The 20000-nt window shown below is 43.4% G+C and overlaps 1 protein-coding gene across 2 annotated transcripts in view; it reads right to left on the reverse strand.

Annotated features, from left to right (window-relative positions):
- The window catches only part of LOC147029405 (activin receptor type-1-like), a 118260-nt gene that overhangs the window by 9087 nt on the left and 89173 nt on the right, over positions 1-20000 (reverse strand). For both annotated transcript variants that reach the window (XM_085872446.1, XM_085872447.1), the window contains exons 8-9: positions 10637-10834; positions 4648-4778 (exon numbers count right to left, since the gene is read on the reverse strand). In XM_085872446.1, coding sequence (XP_085728572.1) covers positions 4648-4778; positions 10637-10834 — 329 coding nt within the window. The remainder of the gene's footprint in view (positions 1-4647; positions 4779-10636; positions 10835-20000) is intronic.

Here is a 20000-nt window from a genome sequence, read left to right on the forward strand (position 1 = left end):
GAAGAGCACAGGGGAGATGAGAGAGCATGAGGGAGAGCATGGGGTGGGACGAAGAGCGTGGGGGAGATGAGGAAGAGTGTGGGGGAGACGAGGAAGAGCTCGGGGAGACGAGGAAAAGCGCGGGGGGAGACAAGGAAAAGCGCGGGGGGGAGACGAGGAAGAGCACGGGGGAGACGAGGAAGAGCACGGGGGAGACGAGGAAGAGCACAGGGGGAGACGAGGAAGAGCATGGGTGGAGATGAGGAAGAGCACGGGGGGAAATGAGGAAGAGCGCGGGGAGACGAGGAAGAGTGTGGGGGTGATGAGGAAGAGCGTGGGGGAGACGAGGAAGAGTACGGAGGAGATGAGAGAGAGCACGAGGGAGAGCGTGGGGGGGATGACGAAGAGTGTGGGGGAGACGAGGAAAAGCGCGGGGGAAAATAGGAAGAGTGCGGGGGAGAAGAGGAAGAGCGTGGGGGGGAGGGATGAGGAAGAGCGCGGGGGGGAGAGAGACGAGGAAGAGTACGGGGGGGAGACGAGGAAGAGCGCGGGGGAGATGAGGAAAGCGTGGGGGATACGAGGAAGAGCGTGGGGAAGACGAGGAAGAGCGCCGGGGGAGACAAGGAAGACCATGGGGGAGACGAGGAAGAGCATGAGGGATGGGCCTGCATGGGCTGAAGAAGAAAGCATGAAGGAGTGCTATGGATAAGGCGAGCAATGATATGGAAGAGGATCGGGTGAAGATGATCTATAAATGGGCTCGTGACAGGGGTGAGGATGGTAAGGACATGAAGTTAAGGATGGTGATTAATGAAGATTAAAATAGGCTGGTGACAGAGGGGGCAGTAATGAAGGTATGGGAAGGATATTTCAAGTAGCTGTTGAACAGGGTAGGAAGCAATGACGAGCTGGAGCAATTGCATTATGGAGAGGGGAAGTGGAGTTCGTGGAGATCATGTGGAAGGAGGGTACAGACATCATTAACGAGGATGAGGTGTGTTCATACATGCTAATTGCAGTGGGAGAAGTCAGTCAGTTGAATGAAGAAGCTGTTGATTGAAATGTATGTATGTATGTGTGTATGTGACAGCATTTGATTAGATTGTAGGACAGGGCAAATTGTGCTGAAAAGGAAGAGAAAGGGAGATGTTCAAGTTCAGAGAAAGTACAGGGGCATTACAACCCTAATGTCATGAAGGAACCGAAGAGGATTCTGGATGGGAGGATAAGGAAGAGTAAGGAGAGGGAGATCGGAGAAGAGCAACAGGGTTTATAAAGGGTAGAGGGATGATGTTTGGGATGTTCATGCTGAGACAGTTGGTAGAGAAGATGTTGGAGGTGCAAGGTGAAATGGTATTGCGATTTGTGGACCTGGAGAAGGCTTATGACACTGTCCCAATAGAGATGGTGATGGCAACATTGGGATGGATGGGAGTGCCGGAAGCAGAAGTTGGTGGAAGGGGTGTACAGGGGAACAAAGGGAAGGGTTTTGGTTGTTCCAAAGATGTCGGAGTTCAACGTGAATAATGAACGGAGTTCAACGTGAATAATGAACGTCTGTTTTTGAGACAGGGAAGCTCTCTCGGCCCACTCATGTTTATCATGATGATCGGGCCGGTAAGCAGGAGGGTAAAAATTAAAGGTATTCTGTGGGGGGAGGGGTGGCATGTTGTCTGCGAACAATCCGACTGTTGTGACGGGGAATATGAGTGAGATGCAGGAAGTACTGGGGCAGTAGAAGAAGGCATTTGGGAAGCATGGATTGAAGATTGACAAGTATGGAGTATGGAGGTGATGTGGGTTGGGCAGTAGGGAAAATAAATTCATTTCAGCTGAGAGAAAAGGGAGATCGTACAGGGAATATAGGTTTGAGTTTCTGGGGGGGGGGGGGGAGCAGTGACCAGGGCTGGTAGATTATTGGAGGCAGAGCTGCAGAAAATTCAGATGGGTGCAAATGCACGGACAATGGTGGAGGAATTGATGGCAGACGGAAAAAAATATATCAAGGAAATTGAAAAGGAAAGTTCTTGCATCTTATGTAATGCGGCTTTCCTTTATGGTCTGGAGATGGTGGCAGTGACAGAGAGAGAACAGAGGCTGCAGGTCTGTGAGAACAACTGGGTCCAGAAGATCGTGGGAGTGAAGAGGGTGGATAGAAGGAGAATGGATGAATTGAGGGGGGTGGATTGAAGGAGAATGGATGAACTGAGGGAGTAGATCGATGTGCAGAGAAAGAGGAGCTTGATGGTGAGATTGGTAAAAATCTGGCTGAAGTGAGATGGACACTTGGTGTGGATGGGGGAAGAAAGAATGGCAAAGAGAGTGGATAGGTTGTGGGAGCAAGGCAGGGCAGAAGATTGGTACCATTGGACCTCACCCCGATGATGGAGGCGGAGGAGGAAGAAGAAGGAAGAAGAATGAAGAATAAGAATGAAGGAGGAGGACGAGATGGAGGAGGAGAATGAGGAGGAGGAGAGGATAATTGTTCACTCAATAATGTTTGTACCTCATACCAGCATCGCTTGTTTGCTCTTCAGACCTCAATAATGCTCAAATAATACTCTGTGTTAAAGTCAGAGGAAAATGGGAGCCGCTCACACATTTCATCACATTTTCTGAAGTTTTGCAAAAATCACTGAATAATTTATGCGAATTTAATATAATTCCAATAATATTCATCATGGAATATAAACTTCATTAATTGGTACATGAAAATAACAAGATCACAAGTGACATGATGTTACATTTGAGATAATCGAAGAAAGAAAGTTTGCATGCGGATGAAAATTCCGAGTTCTTTCAATTTATTTTGAGAATCGAGGATCTGTGGGTTTGGAAAGAGGTTTCAAACAAGTAATTATCGGTTGTTTGAAACATTTATTTATTTTTATGAAAAAAAATCACTTGCGACGAAACCCGAATGTACTGCACACACGACTTTGTGTTTGGAAACTTCCGTGTGAACACTATAGTTGAGACGACGTTAGAATGAATACAGAATACACAACATGGATTACTCGGGCCCTTTGTTTACTCACAATAGGGTGTTGTATCAGTGCTCAAAAATGCACAAAAAGGAATTTTGGCAATGTTGTTTAGTTATGACCTTGTGTTATTCACAACACGTATCATTCTGTTTTAATAAGTCCGACAGGATGGCACAGATGTAGTGTACTTACATTTGAGCCGTCTAGTCCAGCTTCAATTCCTGACCTAACTGCAAACTGTCAGATTGGTGTTTTGCTGTCAGGGCATGGCACCACAAAGTGTATCGTCCCGTGGATAAATGTTAAGCTGGGTGTCCCATCTGCTCGCAAAAGTTTGTGGAAGTTAAAAGTCCCGCAGTGCCTTTGGTGAATTCAGCATGTTATCTCCTGCATCCTAGCTAAATTCCAAATTCCTGCCACTTTCAGTCTGACGACAGGCCTGACCGGCTCGTTTCTGAAAGACTTGGGCCAGAGACTTTCCCCCTGGCCGACTCGGCAAGGTGGGAATAATTTGAGCCATTAACATAGTAGTAGTAGTAGTAGTAGTAGTAGTAGTAGTAGTAGTAGTAGTAGTAGTAGTAGTAGTAGTAGTAGTAGTAGTAGTAGTAGTAGTAGTAGGTTATTCTGTTGCACTAGATTAAGAGATGCATGTACCAATTGCGTCCATCTTCTGCCCATCATGTATACAGGACAATGGCTAGGATTAGATTGTGGTCATGATTTAAATATTTGGTTGTGGCCTGTTTTTCGACATCAGGAAGTCCCATTGTACAGGGTGTTCCAAAAAGAGACCTGATCAACTTTAGTTGTTAATATATTTCGAACCACAAATGATACAACGATACCCTTTGGTTTATATGATACAGAAACTCATAAAGTTTTGTGCACACCATCAATACACTTCAATGTGAGCTCCGTTTATCGCACGCAGAACATCAATGCGGTTCACGAGTTCTTGCCATGTTCAGCTCGACATGTTTGTGTCCACCAGTGCGCATGCAGCTGTGATCTGAGAACGAACATTCTGCAGGTTTGTCACCTTGGTGTTGTAAACAACTTCCTTGACAAACCCCCACAGAAAAAAAAAACAACATCAAGGGGGGTAATGTCTGGCGATTGTGGGGGGCAGGTGCTTGGTCTGTTTCGGCCAATCCAGTGACCTCAAAATTTTTCATTGAGGATGGCTCGAACAACTAAGTACCAATGAGGGGGAGCGAAGTCCAATTGAAAAATTATATCGGGTTGCAGGTCTTCAACTTGTGGGAAGGTGAATCCTTCCAACATGTTCATGTAAATCGTTGAGGTCACTGTATCCTTCGCAAAGAAAAATGGACCCATTAAGCGATCATGGAGAAGGCCACACCACATATTGACCTTTGGACTGTCACGTATGTGTTCAATGACCACATAAAGGTGTTCAGAGCCCAGATTCTCATATTGTGCCAGTTGAGCTTCCACGGGAAAACTTTATGAGTTTCTGCATTTTATAAAACAAAGGGTGTCGTCGTATCATTTGTGCTACTAAATATATTAACAATCAAAGTTGTCCAGGTCTTTTTTGGAACACCCTGTATTTAAAGGAAGGAAGAAGCATCGCATATACATTGATGGGTCAACTGCCACTTCTGTGCACATGCACTCACAGGAATTTGAGTATGATTAATGCGAAACTGGTACTTACAGGATCAGAGTACCAGCGGTTTGGAATGCTTGGTCTCTGTTGATCAATGCACACAACCTTCCGCATGTCTTCAAAGCTCGGATCACTGGGAACAATGTCATGAAAAGGAACCTTGCTTTCTTCAACAATTCCTGCCAAGAAAATGTGTTGTTTTTAAGAGCAACAAGTGGTAATACAAAAAAGGTGTTGTGAAGAATCTATACCCACTTATACAACAAGATGTAAAACAAAATTGTCACAATGAGATAAAGTACATTTAGATGATTTGGCTGTCATATTGGTTCACATAATATATGCACCATCACAAAAGTATCATTGTAAACTGACAGTATATGTTTGCCTGCAGTTCTACCGATTGATATAGCAAATGCTGTTGCAGCGTATTCACATATGCCCTCCATTGAATGCCTCCTACTCACAGAAGAATAATTTTTTTGTTTGTTTTTGAACAGAGTTGTCATTGCCCTCAGTTTCGTCACACACAAACTGTCTGTGCAATAAAAGAGAGCGGGAAGAGGAGCATACATACTGACAATGGGGTGCGAAAATCAGGCCATTGGTAGAAATGATAAAGGACGAACAAAACCCGAGAAACAAAAAAAGTGTTTGATATAAGGTGATGACAAGCTGACACAGGAATTGATTGAAAGAATGAATAGGATGAGATAGAGCTCGAAGATAGCTTGATAGATGGGATAAAATAGGGTCAAAGGATTGGAAGCGAGTTGTAAACTTGGATATCCATTAACCACGAGAAGGGTACTCGGTAGAGTGCATACCTCCACCACGTAATGCCTGATCCACAAGAACATATCAGACCCAATACATTTTTGAAATATAATGCTATATATCGTTTTTGGCCCTGTCGCTCAATGGTGAAGAATCACTATAGAATTAAATAACTCTCTGGAGAATCAGAGAATTAAATATCTCTGCCAGGTGGAACAATTTACGTTTTGTATCCCACTGATGGGCTGGATCCGAACTCAAATCCAATCCGCTTGCTCTTGTCGCCGATTCAACTCATCCACCTTGTTTTGTCATAACTCGTCCACAACTTTTTGAGATATAGTGATATATTTAGTTTTTGGTCCGACCTATCAATTTTAGAAATTAGGCCTGTGTTGACCTTTTGACCTTAAACTTAATTGGTCGTTGAAGTCAGCGACCTGACATGAAAATGCTCTTCAAATTTAAAGTCAATTGGATGAAAATTGAGGATTTCACAAAATTTGGCCCAAATTGGCCTTGTGGCCTATTTTGACCTTTTGGCATATGTTTACCTCAAAATTAAAAGGTGGTTGAATTCAGTGACTTGATGTGCAAATGCTCTTCAAATTTCAAGCTAATTGGATTAACATTGAGGATTTTAGAAAGTTGGCCAATGTTGACCTTTTGATCTATGCTGACATTTTTGCCTATTGTAACCACAAAATTTTTTTGGGGGAAAGTAATGTAACTTCAACCGAGTAATGTAACTCCCTTTTTGGGAAAGAATTATTATTCATGAAGCAAACTGTGAAGTTTCGTTCTCATAGCCTCGATCCAAGGGCTCTTTACAAAATGTTCATTGAACCTCTGACAGCCTCCACTTTTAGCTCCTTTGTAGTGATATTCTCCGGAATGATTTTCAAGTACGTACTCAGAAAGGGTTTTCTTTATTATTCCTGTAGCTCCGACTATCACTGGTATAATTTCAGCTTTCTTCAATTTCCAAGTTCTCTTGACCTCATTTTTCAGATCCTGGTATTTGGTCATTTTCCTGATTTCTGTTGCATTTCATTCAGTCATTGGGAACTGAAACCTCTCTCAACAATGCTGACTTTTCCTTCAATGATCATCTTGTCATGCGTGAGCATTATACGTTCATTTTCAAGGATCGGATTTGGGTTTGTGTTTCCATGATTGATCTGGGACCGGGACGTTGAAATGTTTGCGGACATGCCAATAGATTACTCCACAGACGCTGTCATGTCTTTCTGTGTACAGCTGTTCTGACATGAGTTTTTTACATTCCGAAAGGAGGTGACTGGCATTTTCTGTTTCCACCCCAACAAAACCTGCATTTGTCCGATTGGCTCAATCCTGCCATTTTCTTGAAGGCATTAGTGGTGTGTCCTTGGTATTGAACATTGATGATGACTCGTTCTCCATCACAACTAATTTGACCTTTTCTTTGCCATTCCAATGAGCCTTCCTTGTCGATCACTATCCTGTCGAGCTCTCTTTAAAATCTTCCTGCTCTTTTGTCATTCTCCCATTTGTCAGAGTATATCTGCTGATATTTCTTTTTGTAAATCCTCGTGGAGGATCTTCAAGTCTTACTCAAGTTGTTGTTCTTGTGGACTTTTTTGTTTCACAGCCTACAGTTTTCATCGAAACTTCCTGAAACTTGGTATATATATATATGTAAAAATATCCCACGCAGACAGTAACCGTCTTCGATTTTGAAAATTCCTCCCAGAAAAAAAGTTATGACATCAAAATATCTCTGCTAATGGAAATCGCCCAAAAAATTATCTCCGAAACTAGGCAAGCTTTTTGAATTCTGTTTGCGGGAATCGAAGAGGGCATAAGCAGAGATGAATTACCGCACATATGATACATCACTATGACGTCATTCCTATTTTTTGTCATTTTTTGTTTTTTGTTTCATTTGTTTCACAGCCTACAGTTTTCATCGAAACTTCCTGAAACTTGGTATATATATATATATATGTAAAAATATCCCACGCAGACAGTAACCATCTTCGATTTTGAAAATTCCTCCCAGAAAAAAAGTTATGACATCAAAATACCTCCGCTAATGGAAATCGCCTAAAAAAATTATCTCAAACTCGGCAAGCTTTTTGAATTCTGTTTGCGGGAATCGAACAGGGCATTAGCAGAGATGAATTACCGCACATATGATACATCATTATGACGTCATATCAATTTTTATGACATCTTTCCTATTTTTTGACATTTTTTGTTTCACAACCCAGAGTTTTCATCGGATCTTCGTGAAGCTTCCCATGTATATGCAGAAAGCCCACGCGCAGGCAGTAACCATCTCCGATTTTGGAAATTCTTCCGCGAAAAAAAGTTGACGTCATAATATTGAGCTAATGGAAATCGCCTCTACCATTATCTCCGAAACTAGGCAAGCTGTTTGAATTTTGTTTGCGGGAATCAAGCCGGGCATTAGCACAGATAATTTATCGCAAACCTGATACATCACAATGACGACATATTCGTTTTTATGACGTCATCATTAAGAGGACGAGGATCGTAGCTCATTCGAGCTCATTTCTTTTCTTTGCAATCAATGGGGCTTTGTTTGTTTCTGTTTCGTTCTTCTTTGTGGTGTCTGCAATTTGCACCTGTTTTTGGAAGTTTGTTACTCAATGGATTAATGATCCCTTTTCTGGTTTATTGTTTTCTTGCTCATATACAAATCTCATCTGATAGTCTGTTGAGCTTTTCACATATTCTGCTCATCCTACACATGCTGTTCTGTGCACTTGGTTAAGCTCCATCAAACCACCTCCTCCTCGTCTCGGTAAGTACAACCTCGGTATGCATTGGTTTTTGTGGAATATCTTGTGAATAGTTAGAAGTTTCCTTGTTTTGGTGTCTAAATTGTTGATCTCCAATTGTGGCCAGTTTATAATTGTGCAGATATATTGGAATACCGGCACTGCAAGTTGGTTTATAGCTTTGGTTTTGTTTCTTGAGGAGAGGAATGACATCAGAATTATTCTTATTCTGCGTAGGTACTTTTTGCTGATTATTTAACACTTTTTTTGTGTTGTACCTGGGGGTATTGTCAGGAGAGATTCCAATGATATTGAAGGCCTTTGTTTCCACAGCATCAAGCTGAGCAAGATGGTGGGCAGGGGAGCCAGTCCAGAGGGGAGATCGATACTCCATCGAGCTGCGGCTGAAAGGCTTGTAGCTGGAGAGGAGCTCAGGTGTGCTAAGGAAGGACTTTGCATGATGGAGGATGCCCAGTCGGCGTCTGGCTTTGGAGGCCAACTTTGAAATGTGGTTTGCCCAAAAGAGATCGTAGCCGAGAGTAAAACCCAAGAGTTTGAGTGACAACCTCTTCCAGAGGGTTATTGATAAAGTAGATGAGAGGGTTTGCAGTACGGTTCTTTTGGAGAGAGGAGAGAGGAGAGAGGAGAGAGGAGAGAGGAGAGAGGAGAGAGGAGAGAGGAGAGAGGAGAGAGGAGAGAGGAGAGAGAGAGAGAGAGAGAGAGAGAGAGAGAGGAGAGAGAGGAGAGAGAGAGGAGAGAGAGAGAGAGAGAGAGAGAGAGAGAGAGAGAGAGAGAGAGAGAGAGAGAGAGAGAGAGAGAGGAGAGAGGAGAGAGGAGAGAGAGAGAGAGAGAGATTTCTCAGGGTTAAAAGACATATTCCAAATGCTTGATCAGCTTGTGATTTTTGTCAAGGTCTAAAGATCTTTTCTTTTCAGTTCTTTATTTTGGAATTGAAGGCTCATGTCGTGTTGTATAATTTTCTTTTGACATGGAACTTCTCATTTAGGTTTTCAGATGTTGTGCATCGAAACATTTTCTGCTCAAGGCTACACTCGATGGTCTGTGCAAATACATTAAAACTTCCAGCAAATCGCCAAAACTTTCAGCAGAGTGGCATGCAGTGCTTCAAAGTTATCAAGAACTGCAAATATTCATTTGATATTCCTATCTAATGGGTCTGACAAGGCAATAATAACAGTTTGTTGATAACAGTGTCAAAAGATTGTTGCAGATGATGAAAGATGTGCAGATTTCATGCAAATCTTACATCATCTGCAGCAATCAGTTGATATTATGACATTTGGTTTGGTGATGCATGGATAAAGACTAATCGAATTTTATTGTACAGCTGGCTCCAAAAGAAACATGATATTGGCTGAGAAAATTCATCCAATCATTGTTGTGGAAATTAGATCAGTGTGCAATTTGAGTTGTGCTCCTCAAAGAACGGTTGAAACAGCCATGAAAACTGAACCCGCAACAGTCAAGTGAAGTGTGCAAACATCTTAATGATAAAACAAATTGAAGAAATCATTCCAAATTAAAGAAACCTGGACAACATTGTTGATACCTTTGGTGTCCCAAAATGATGAGACCAATGAACGACAAACTCGAACATATACAACTAGAATGGCACTCGGTAGAGTGCATACTGACGCCAAGCCGATTACGATTTGTATCCCACTGAAAAGCCGGATCTGGATTCGGACTTTATCCAAAATAGAATTGATTTGCTCTTGTCACCTGTCCAAATCATCCACCAAGTTTCGTCCGAATCCATCCATAACTTTTTCAGATATCGTGCTACACGTCGTTTTAGCCTTATCGCTCAATGGTGAAGAATCACTTTTAAAATTCTTGGATCCGGATTCGGATCCTCACCAAAATCGTACAAATTCTTCCTTGTTACAAACACAACCTGCCCACCAAGTTTCGTCCGAATTCGTCCACAACTTTTTGACTTTTCATGCTCGATGTCAATTTTGGCCCTATCTCTCAATGGTGAAGAATCACTTTTAAAAAAACTCTCGGATCCAGATCTGGATTTGGATCTTCACCAACGTCTAATCATTTCTTCCTCGTCACATACCCAAGCTCTCCACCAAATTTTGTCTAAATCCATCCACAACCTTTTTTGAGATATCCTGTTCACAAAGAATCAAACAGACAGATAGACAGGGGTGAAAACATTACCTCCATCCACCTTTGGTGGTGGAGGTAATAAGCCATGTTATCCGAGAAGCAGCAACTGGACATAGTTATCAATTAAAATAATAATAATAAAACTTACGACAGATAATTTGAGCAGGTAGATGGCCAATGCAAGTATACGCAATGATTTAAGCAGGTTTACAATTGTGAAAACAACAAAGCTGTAATAGGTTATAAGCATTTCAATAAAGTCATCCAGTTAATTCCACTAAAGATGGATAAGTTGTGCATCCACTACTTCCATCGCCCTCGGCACGTACCATTGCTCGCAGCTCGACGGCAGATCTCCCACATTACCAGTCCGACTGCCCAGACATCGGCACGCTTGTAAGCATCAAAGCAATCCACATGAATTGTCTCGTCCAGTAATTCAGGGGCCATGTATCTTTTGGTGCCCACCCTGGGGTTGTGCCCGAGATCCAGGTGGTTGGTCAGCTGCGAGTGCATTACTGAGAGACCTAGAGTAATAACAGCAAACAGAACAAGAGCACTTTATTGCAGAGCAAGCAAAATGTTGTCAAGCTTCGATGTCCCGCTCGTGTTAAAATCTTTCACGATGCTATAGTGCCCCCCTGTGCTTACAACGAAGAAGCACACCATTCTGTTGTTGGTAATAATACAATGTGTTCACGTACCTTGAATTACAACTTTAACCAGCAATTATTGCTCCCAGATTCTCCTTAAATTATGAGATTAAATTTCAATGTGGTTAATGGTAAAGACACACACTTGTGCTGTTTCTCAATAGATGAGGAATTTTTACCCACCTGTTCTTGATACATACGTACAGTGCGTCCGATGAAATAAGGACACGGGTGTAATTTTAATATGCATCAAGAAATGATAAAAAAAAAAAATTGAATGCAGTCTTCCCTTGAAGATTTATTTGCTCAATATGAACATAATTTTTCTGCTGCACTTCTTCAAACCAAATGATGAATATCTTAATTACTCTGCGACACAAGTTCTCATCGATCGAATTGTACAATTCCACACATTTCGCCCTCGGCTCAATCAGCGTGTGCGGCCTTTGCATAAAGACTCAAATCCTCAAATTGTTTCTAGATTGGCCAAATTGGCCCAAAATAAAGCTCCAAATGATCATTACACCAGAGGTATTTCTTCATCTCAGCAAATAGTGAAACTTTTTTTTTTGTTCCTCTTTTGTTCTGTTGATAGATGACCTTTACTTGCCATGCCTAAAAATCCACTAGATTACCTTGTATCACATACAAGGTAAGATGCTACTTAACATCCTGCAAACAAAAGAAAGCAGTCATCATTTATTGGGCCACTCTGTTATTTGGAAGACGATGACAGCTCCTGTCCGTGTGTTCGTGTCTATTCGTGTGCGGCGCAGCCCCTCTTAAACTGCTGGTCGCACCCCCCCCCCCCCCCATTCATAGTGCCACCAAATGAATCGTCTGGTTTCGAGTGGTTTGCATTTGCTGCTGTTGCCATGGCAATTCATCTTTTTGATGGACTGGGTTTTGGGTTTTGATGGACGGCTGCTTGTCTCAGGGATCTCTGCCGACTTTCTCAAAGTTAAGTTTCCGGTCGTTATCTGTCACGATGTAACTGTTTATTTTCTTACTTACATGTTTACGGTGTGTTCCTAGTTCGGTTTTGTTTCACAAATCGTGCTGTTTTGTGAGTTTTCATCGACCTTGTCTTATCGGGTTTCCTTCAGGCCTACCCGTCATCCCTGTGTTGGTGTATGATTGTTTTTTATTTGTATTCTCTTCCTATTACCATCAATTCCTATTTTTCCCACTTTTCCCACCGCCCCATCTATCCCTCCCAAATACACCCTCTGTTTCTTGTCTTAAATGAAAAAAAATATATAACAAAAAAAACAACAACCCTCTCTTCTTCCTCCATACCCACGAATACTGAACCTTCTTCTTCTTTGTCTTCTTCTCCTTCCACCTCCTGCTGGCACACCATCTTCCTTCTATTTGAGCTGACCCACTCTCACCATTACCATCACGATTTCTTCCGCCAACCTTCCATTCCCTAATCTTACCGAATCTTCAAAAATCCATCAAAAAAAAAATAATTTTCCTTGTATCCTTCCTAACGAAACACCTCCCGAAACCACGCGTCGCTCCACCCACTTCCTGTTCCTTTTCATCGATCCATCAGCTTCACTCTATGTTTGCCGATCCAAATTCACCAGACACCTCCACAATTTCACTTCAACCTTTCCTTTGCCTAATCTTCTGCAATCTTTATCAAAAATGATAATAATAATAATAAGAAAAAGAAGATGAAGAAGAGGACGAAAAAAAAACTGGTCTCTGAAAATGCTTCCTTCCTCTTTCCCACGTGTGGTTCTCATTACTGTATCATAATTCACGACTCTTTTTCTGTTTCAATAGACTGCTATCAATTCGACCTTTCCTTCATCCCTTGTCCAAAAAATCCAACTGCAACAACGTTTCTTCTCTCCATTCTCTTAATTCACCTTTATTTCATCCATCAAGAAATGTCTTTAATCACATTTCTGAACTAAAAATTATAAAAACCCAGTTTGTTATGAATGTTCGCTTTCCAGCAATCATCATTTTTTCCCAACTTCAGTGCCAATTCACCCCTCTCACCCCTCCCTCTCAAAGTAACCGCCACCATGCTTTCCCCTCCAAGCTTCCCTCTCACCTTTCTTAAAAACTCCCCCTCACGATTCTCCAACAACTCTCCCCAATCACCCTTCTCCCTCCATTCACCCCCTCTCTCACCCTTCTCATAGTTGCCCCCCCCTCACATCCACAAAGCTGCCTCCTTCCCCCACCCTCTCCCTTCCATCTCATCACTCCACCTCGTCAAATCCTCAACTGCCTTCTGTCCCGTCTGTGATTACTCCCCACTGCACCTCGACCCAGCACCACAGAGCCTTTTCTCCTCCTCATCCGGCCCTCTCCCCGAGCTCTTCTGCAATCCCCCACACTCTTTCAAACAACTCTCCTTACCTCCCCCCCCCCCTCCATTGTCCCACCCTCCCCCTCCCCTCCCTTGCACCAAAGGCATCCTCCACTCCCTCTTAATTAACAGAGTGGACCTTAAATATCCAGGGCCTTTGCTCAAACCTGACAGATCTTTCCATACAAGTTGCCAGTGACAAACCAGACATGATCTGTCGAACAGAAACTTTCTTCCCTCAAGACGTCTCTGACTCCCAAGTATCTCTCCCTGGTTACTCCCTCCTCCAGAATGACAGACCTGAGCATTGTCCTGGTGAAGGAGTTGCTCTCTACATCAAAGACTCACTTCCTCACTCTCCATGCACTGCCCTCACTCCCCCACATCCCCAGGAATACCTCTGGCTGTGGCTTCCCCTCCACTCCCACCTCATGTTTATATGTGTGTTGTTCTGTCCACCAAACAGTGATGACTCCATTTACATCTCACTATCCGAAAACATGGACCAACTTCTAGCCTCTCATCCGAGCTCTCTCTTCCTCATATGTGGTGACTTCAATTGTCATCACGCCAGTTGGCTAGGTGTGGGTACCTCTCTCACTTGTCATGGCACTTCAGCAAAAGACATCTGCGACTCATTGGGACTGACTCAATCCGTCAACTTCCCGACCCAGATCTCAACCAATGGTACTCCATCGCTTCTGGATCTGATTTTGACAAATATCCCTGAAAATATCTGCTGTTCTTCCTCCGCTCCAATCGGTTCATCTGACCACGTCCTTGTCAACGTAAACACCTCTCTGGCTGTTATTGGAGAATCCCCTCAGCGCCCTCGAGTCTGGCATTTCACTCAAGCCAACTGGCGGGGTCTCCAAGCAGCCATCAAACTTCGAGATGGTTTCCAATCGCTACTTTCTCCGACATAAACTTGTCCTGGGAATTCTTTCAAAGAAACTTGCTCTGCCTCTTGCACAGATTTATCCCCTCTCATCTTCAGTTGTCCTTCCCTTCCTCCCACCCTTGGTTCACTGAAGCTTGTGGCGAGGTAATTGTCCTGAAACAACTTGCCTTCACCTCATGGAAAGCAAACCCAAATTAGGGTAATCTCAGTTCCTTCCATAAAGCTCAGAACAAATGTGTATAATATTCCACTAATTTATTGTGGTTTCTGATCCTCAGGATCCTCTCTTCCCTCAGGAGAGCCAGAAAACAACATCTTTCTCATCTCAAGTCTGAATTCTCAAACCTCTCTCCCTCCTCCATATCCTGGTGGCATCTAATCAAATATGTTTCTGGTGTATGTTCCCCCTCCATCCCCTCCCTTACCTCAAATGGCCACACTGCTGACACCACATGTGAAAAGGCTGAATGCCAAAACTCGGTGTTTGCAGCTAAATCTTGTGTCCATAACCCATCACTTTCTGTACCCAGCTCACCCAGTTGCACCCAACTGTCCCTGGTCTCCGTGTCCGTTTCTTCTGACAAAGTGGAGAGTTTCCTGTCAAACCTCAAATCAGATTCTGCAACCGGTCCAGACGGCATCAGCCCACGTGTCCTAAAAACCTGCTCTTCTGCTCTTGCTCACCCTCTCTCTGTTCTATTCACCCTCTCATTTGCTCAAGGTCATCTCCCATCTGCTTGGAAATCAGCAAACATCACTGCCCTGCACAAAAACGTGCAAAACAGATCCCTGCAACTACAGACCAATCAGTCTTCTCCCAATCATCAACAAGGTTATGGAATCCATTGCTTCAGACATTAAATCCTTCCTCTTCTCCAATGGCTTGATTTCCGATCATCAATTTGGTTTCAGGTCAGGTCACTCTACCCTGGATACGCTGTTTCTGCTCTCCCAACAATGGATGGAGGTCCTCAATGCCAGACATGAAATCAGAGCCATATCCCGAAACATATCGCGTGCTTTCGATATGGTCTGGCACCCTGCCCTGCTCACCAAACTCTCCTCCTATGGTATCCAAGGCCATCTCCACTCATGGCTCGCAGACTTCCTCTCCTGTCACAGTCAACGTGTGGCCCTAAATGGAGTTCTCTCATCCCCTCTTCCTGTCCAGGCTGGAGTTTCTCAAGGTAGCGTTCTGGGCCCTGTTCTTTTTCTGGTTTTCATAAATGATCTCTCCGACTCTCTGGAAAATCCTCTTTATCTCTTTGCTGATGACTCCACCCTCTACCGAACCATCTGTCATCCCTCAGAACAGCAAGCAGCAGCTTCTTCGCTCTCTGGAGATCTGGGTAAAATCACAAACTGGTCCAACACATGGAATACGTCTTTCAATCCTGACAAATCTCACACTCTCACGATGTCTCTCTGAAAGGACCTTTGGAATCCCACCCCCCCCCACCCCCCCCCACCCCCCACATCTACTTTTTCAACAATCCTCTTGAAGAAGCCCTTCCTTTCAAGCTTCTGGGTCTCACTATCTGCCATGATCTTTCCTGGGAAAGCCACATTTCCAACCTGGTCTCCAAAGCCTGTCACCGACCGGGAATCCTCCACCGTGCAAAGTCCTTCCTCAGCCCTCCTGATCTCCTGACCACATAAAAAGCTTTTGTCCACAGCCTGATGAAGTACTGCTGCCTCTCACCTTTCACACCTTCATGCTGTGGAAACCAAGGCATTTAGGATTATTGGTTATTTTAGGATTCAGGAAACCAAGGCACGTGGTCGGCCCATTTGCCTCCTCCACTCATGAGACTCCCTCACTGAGTGAATCTGGTGAGCAGGATCAGTGTCAGAAAAACGAGCCACGTGTCCATACAGCCGCAGCTGACGCTCACGGACTATGCAAGTAACAAATCTCATTGGAGTCTCTCTCAGCAAATGCTCCTTGGACAAAAACTCCAACCAGCGAGAGCCAAGGATTCTCCAAAGAGATCTGGGACCAAAGGCATTAAGTCTCCGTCTCAGATCTCTGGTCAGAGTCCAAGTGTCACATCCGTAGAACAAGACTGGAAGCACCAAGGACCTGAAGACTCAGACTTTCATCCTCCTGCATAGGTACCGGAAGCACCACACCCCATGATCCAGTGGTTATCCCCGAACTTAATCCCATGCAACTCAAGTCGTTGTGTCAGGCAATGATGATGGTCACTATCAAATGTCTTTCTGTAGTCCAGATACTCTCCACCAATGCAATACGACACAATCAGGACTGCGCCAAAGTATCCAATAACTATGGCCATTGCTCTCGAACTACAATAGGTTTCGTAGTTCAAGAATGACCACTCCTAATTCCGTGCTGATCATCACTTAGGAGATAACTTATTTCGAGATGGTTCACAAGTGCATCTCTGATGGTTCACTCCATCAATTTACACACCATGGATGTCAAGCTAACTGGGTGCTGGTTTGCTGGATTGGAACCACATTAGCTGGTTTTTCAAGATTTTAGAACCTCTCCATTCTTCAGGACCTCATCATAGACAATCTTGAGGGGGTTTACAAATTCCCTGATGTGTGTCTGTCAATACATGCTAATTCAATCCATCAGGGCCTGGCGACAATTGTTCACGTCTAATTTTGTCAAACGTTTGTCACTTTTTTTCATCCGTAGCCTCCACCTCACCTCGGACAAATGTATCGTGTATATTCTTCAATGGCGGTGTCAACGAAAAGTCCTCAACAGTAAACACAGTTGCGAGAAACCTATTAAGCGTCTCTGCTTTCTCTCAATCATTTTCCGTCAAAAAAAAACATCCTCCTGTCATGAGTTGGAAATTCTACTCTTTGCTTTTGAGTGGTTCCTGACACCAGAAGCTTTTAAGTTTCACCTCCACCCCTTGTGCAAACTTATTCTCAAAACTTGCTTTGCCTGTCTCATGGTCGAAGTTGCTTCATTGCATACTTCAACAAATTCCTTCCAGTTTGCAAACATCACTCCCATCCACCAAATAGTGGATAAACACATCCTTTCAATTACAGATCAATGAGCTTGCTTCCGATTAGAAACAAAATCCATGGAAGCCATCATCGCCTCTGATGTCAAGTCTTCTTCTTTTCAAATGGTCTGACCTCTGATAATCAGTTTGGAAAGCGTCCCAGTCACTCAACAATAGACATGCAATGGATGAAGGCCGTAAATCTCAGTGAAGAGGTCAGCACACTCTCTCTTGGCGCATCTCAGGAAATCAACACGGTCTAGCATCCTGCTTTGCTCGCCAAGCTTCTTGCCTGTGGCTTACAAGACCGCCTTACTTCCTCGATTCCCGACTTCCTCCACTCACAGTCACCGTGTTACTATCAATAGAACCCTCTGCTCTCTTCTCACCATGCAAGCTCGAGTACCCAAGGTCGTGCAAGTCTCGTTGCTCATCGTCATAAACATCCTCGCTGACACTCAGTAAAATCTTATCTTCCTTTTCCAGACAACTTCACACTCTTACAACAGTACCCCCATGCCTCTCATCAGAAGAAAGCAGCTGTGTCTCTGTCTCTGTCTCTGTCTCTGTCTCTGTCTCTGTCTCTGTCTCTGTCTCTCTCTCTCTCTCTCTCTCTCTCTCTCTCTCTCTCTCTGCTGAACCAGAAAGAATTATATTCTTCACTCATAAATGCAATGTGTCCTTCAATCCTGGAAAATCTAACAATCATCCTGTTGCTCTCAAAGGAGCGTCGAACAAACCAACCCATCTGTTTCCATGGTCGGCCACTGGAAGAGGCGAATTTGCTTGAGTTTCGAGACCCCACTGTCAGCCATGACCTTTTGTGGGCCACTCACATAGCAAAGCTGGAATCCAAAGACAACCACAGACTGGGATACTTCCATCACTCCTCGGCATTCCTTGGAAAAACAAGCTCGAATGAGCTAAGATCCTCGTACTCTTAATGATGACGTCATAAAAACGAATATGACGTCATTGTGATGTATCAGGTTTGAGATAAATTATCTGTGCTAATGCCTGGCTTGATTTCCGCAAACGAAATTCAAACAGCTTGCCTAGTTTCGGAGATAATAGTATCGGCCATTTACATTAATCTTCTTAATAATCCCTATGAAACCCATTATGCATTATAGCAGTCCATGCTTCCTTATTAGCCATTCAACCAATCGGTCATTTTGCACTTTATGACCCTGTAACCTTGACCCCGAGGCGTAAATGCAAAAAAGGGCTCAGACAATGACGAGAGAGCAACTAGTATTATCATCATGTCAAGTTAGAACTCAATCGGCCAAGACGTCTAGGAGGAGATAGAAAAATAAAAATTGTTGACAGACGGACGGACGGATGGACGGACACAGAGACAGACAGACAGACAGACAGACAGACAGACAGACATCGAGCAATTTTATTAGGTCAATGAGCTGATCTAATAAACAGTTGGTTCCTCAGTAAACTAGAAGGGCACTCGGTAGTGCGCATACCACCGCCACGTAATGCATGATCCACGTAAACATATCGAGCCCATTACGTTTTTGAAATATTGTGCGATATATTGTTTTTGGTCCTATCTCTCAATGGTGAAGAATCACTTAAAAAATTAAATAAATCTCCTTTCCAGATCCCGACCCGGATCTTCACCAAAATCTAATAAGTTTGTCCTTGTCACACACCGAACCTGTCCACAAAATTTCATCTCGATCCGTCCACAACTTTTTGAGATATCTTGTTCACAAACAGATAGACAAAGACAGACAGATAGAGGTGAAAACGTAACCTTCTTCACCTTCGTTGGCAGAGGTAACAATGAACAAACAAGAGTGAGAATTGCTTTGCAATACATATCCCAAACCGTTGTGATATTTTCCAAGTCCAAAAAGGACATAGCTCTGAAAAATTGACGAAAACACCCTGAAACTCGAACTTGTTCTGTAACTTATCATAATAAAGCCATGTACCAAGTTTCAGTTAGATTTATTAGAGGGTATGGGGAAAATGTCGGAAAAACCACAGGCGGGACGGACGGATGGACAGATGGAAAGCAAACATATGGTCCGCTCCGGTAAAACAGGTAGGGGAAGAATAAACCCAGGTATACTTAGTAATCTGGGAGGCCAGCATCATCTCGGCGAGATCAGATGGCAATGCCAAACAGGCTATCACTTTCTTACTTGAGCACATGTTAACTTCCACGAACAAGAAGTTAACTGAACGTGGTGAAGATCATGTGCAGTTCTTACTGTACAATTTTGAGATGAGTCATTACAACGTTTCTCATTTTCATTCATAAAAAGAACCCACGGAAACTTTGCCACATAAAGCTCCAGCACAAAGCACATGAAATATTGTTCAGCGAGCACTGAAACTCTTACAGGTCTTTATTGTCAGCTCACAAGATGGATGGGGGAAGGAAATTCATTGCCTCCAACAACTCTTCAATTTGTGGTTCCTTCATGACACATTCTATCCACTCTCACCGCCGGTACCTCCGTTCCATAGATCTTTCATCTCCGTACGCATCAACAGAACAGTCATAAATCGCTTGAAATTGGCGATGTTGGGATTAAAGAGTGACAAAGTGCCAACACTGTCCCACAACTGCAAATTAAAATCCTTCCATACAGTCGTCCATTCTGTACTTCGGGCAGAACAGATAACAAGCAAATCCAAACAGCACGTGCCCTGCTGCAATCCATTGGGAAAAATCACCGCGGTCGTTTTATTCCGAAACTTCCCGAACACATAAATATGCCGGCTCTTTGCTCTTGTTGCTCACTTCTGCACAACCTATTAGCTTAAAACATTTTCACT

The sequence above is a fragment of the Eptatretus burgeri genome, chromosome 3 (assembly GCF_056783735.1).
Source record: "Eptatretus burgeri isolate ZD-2024b chromosome 3, Ebu_testis_v1, whole genome shotgun sequence".
Taxonomy (NCBI): domain Eukaryota; kingdom Metazoa; phylum Chordata; class Myxini; order Myxiniformes; family Myxinidae; genus Eptatretus; species Eptatretus burgeri.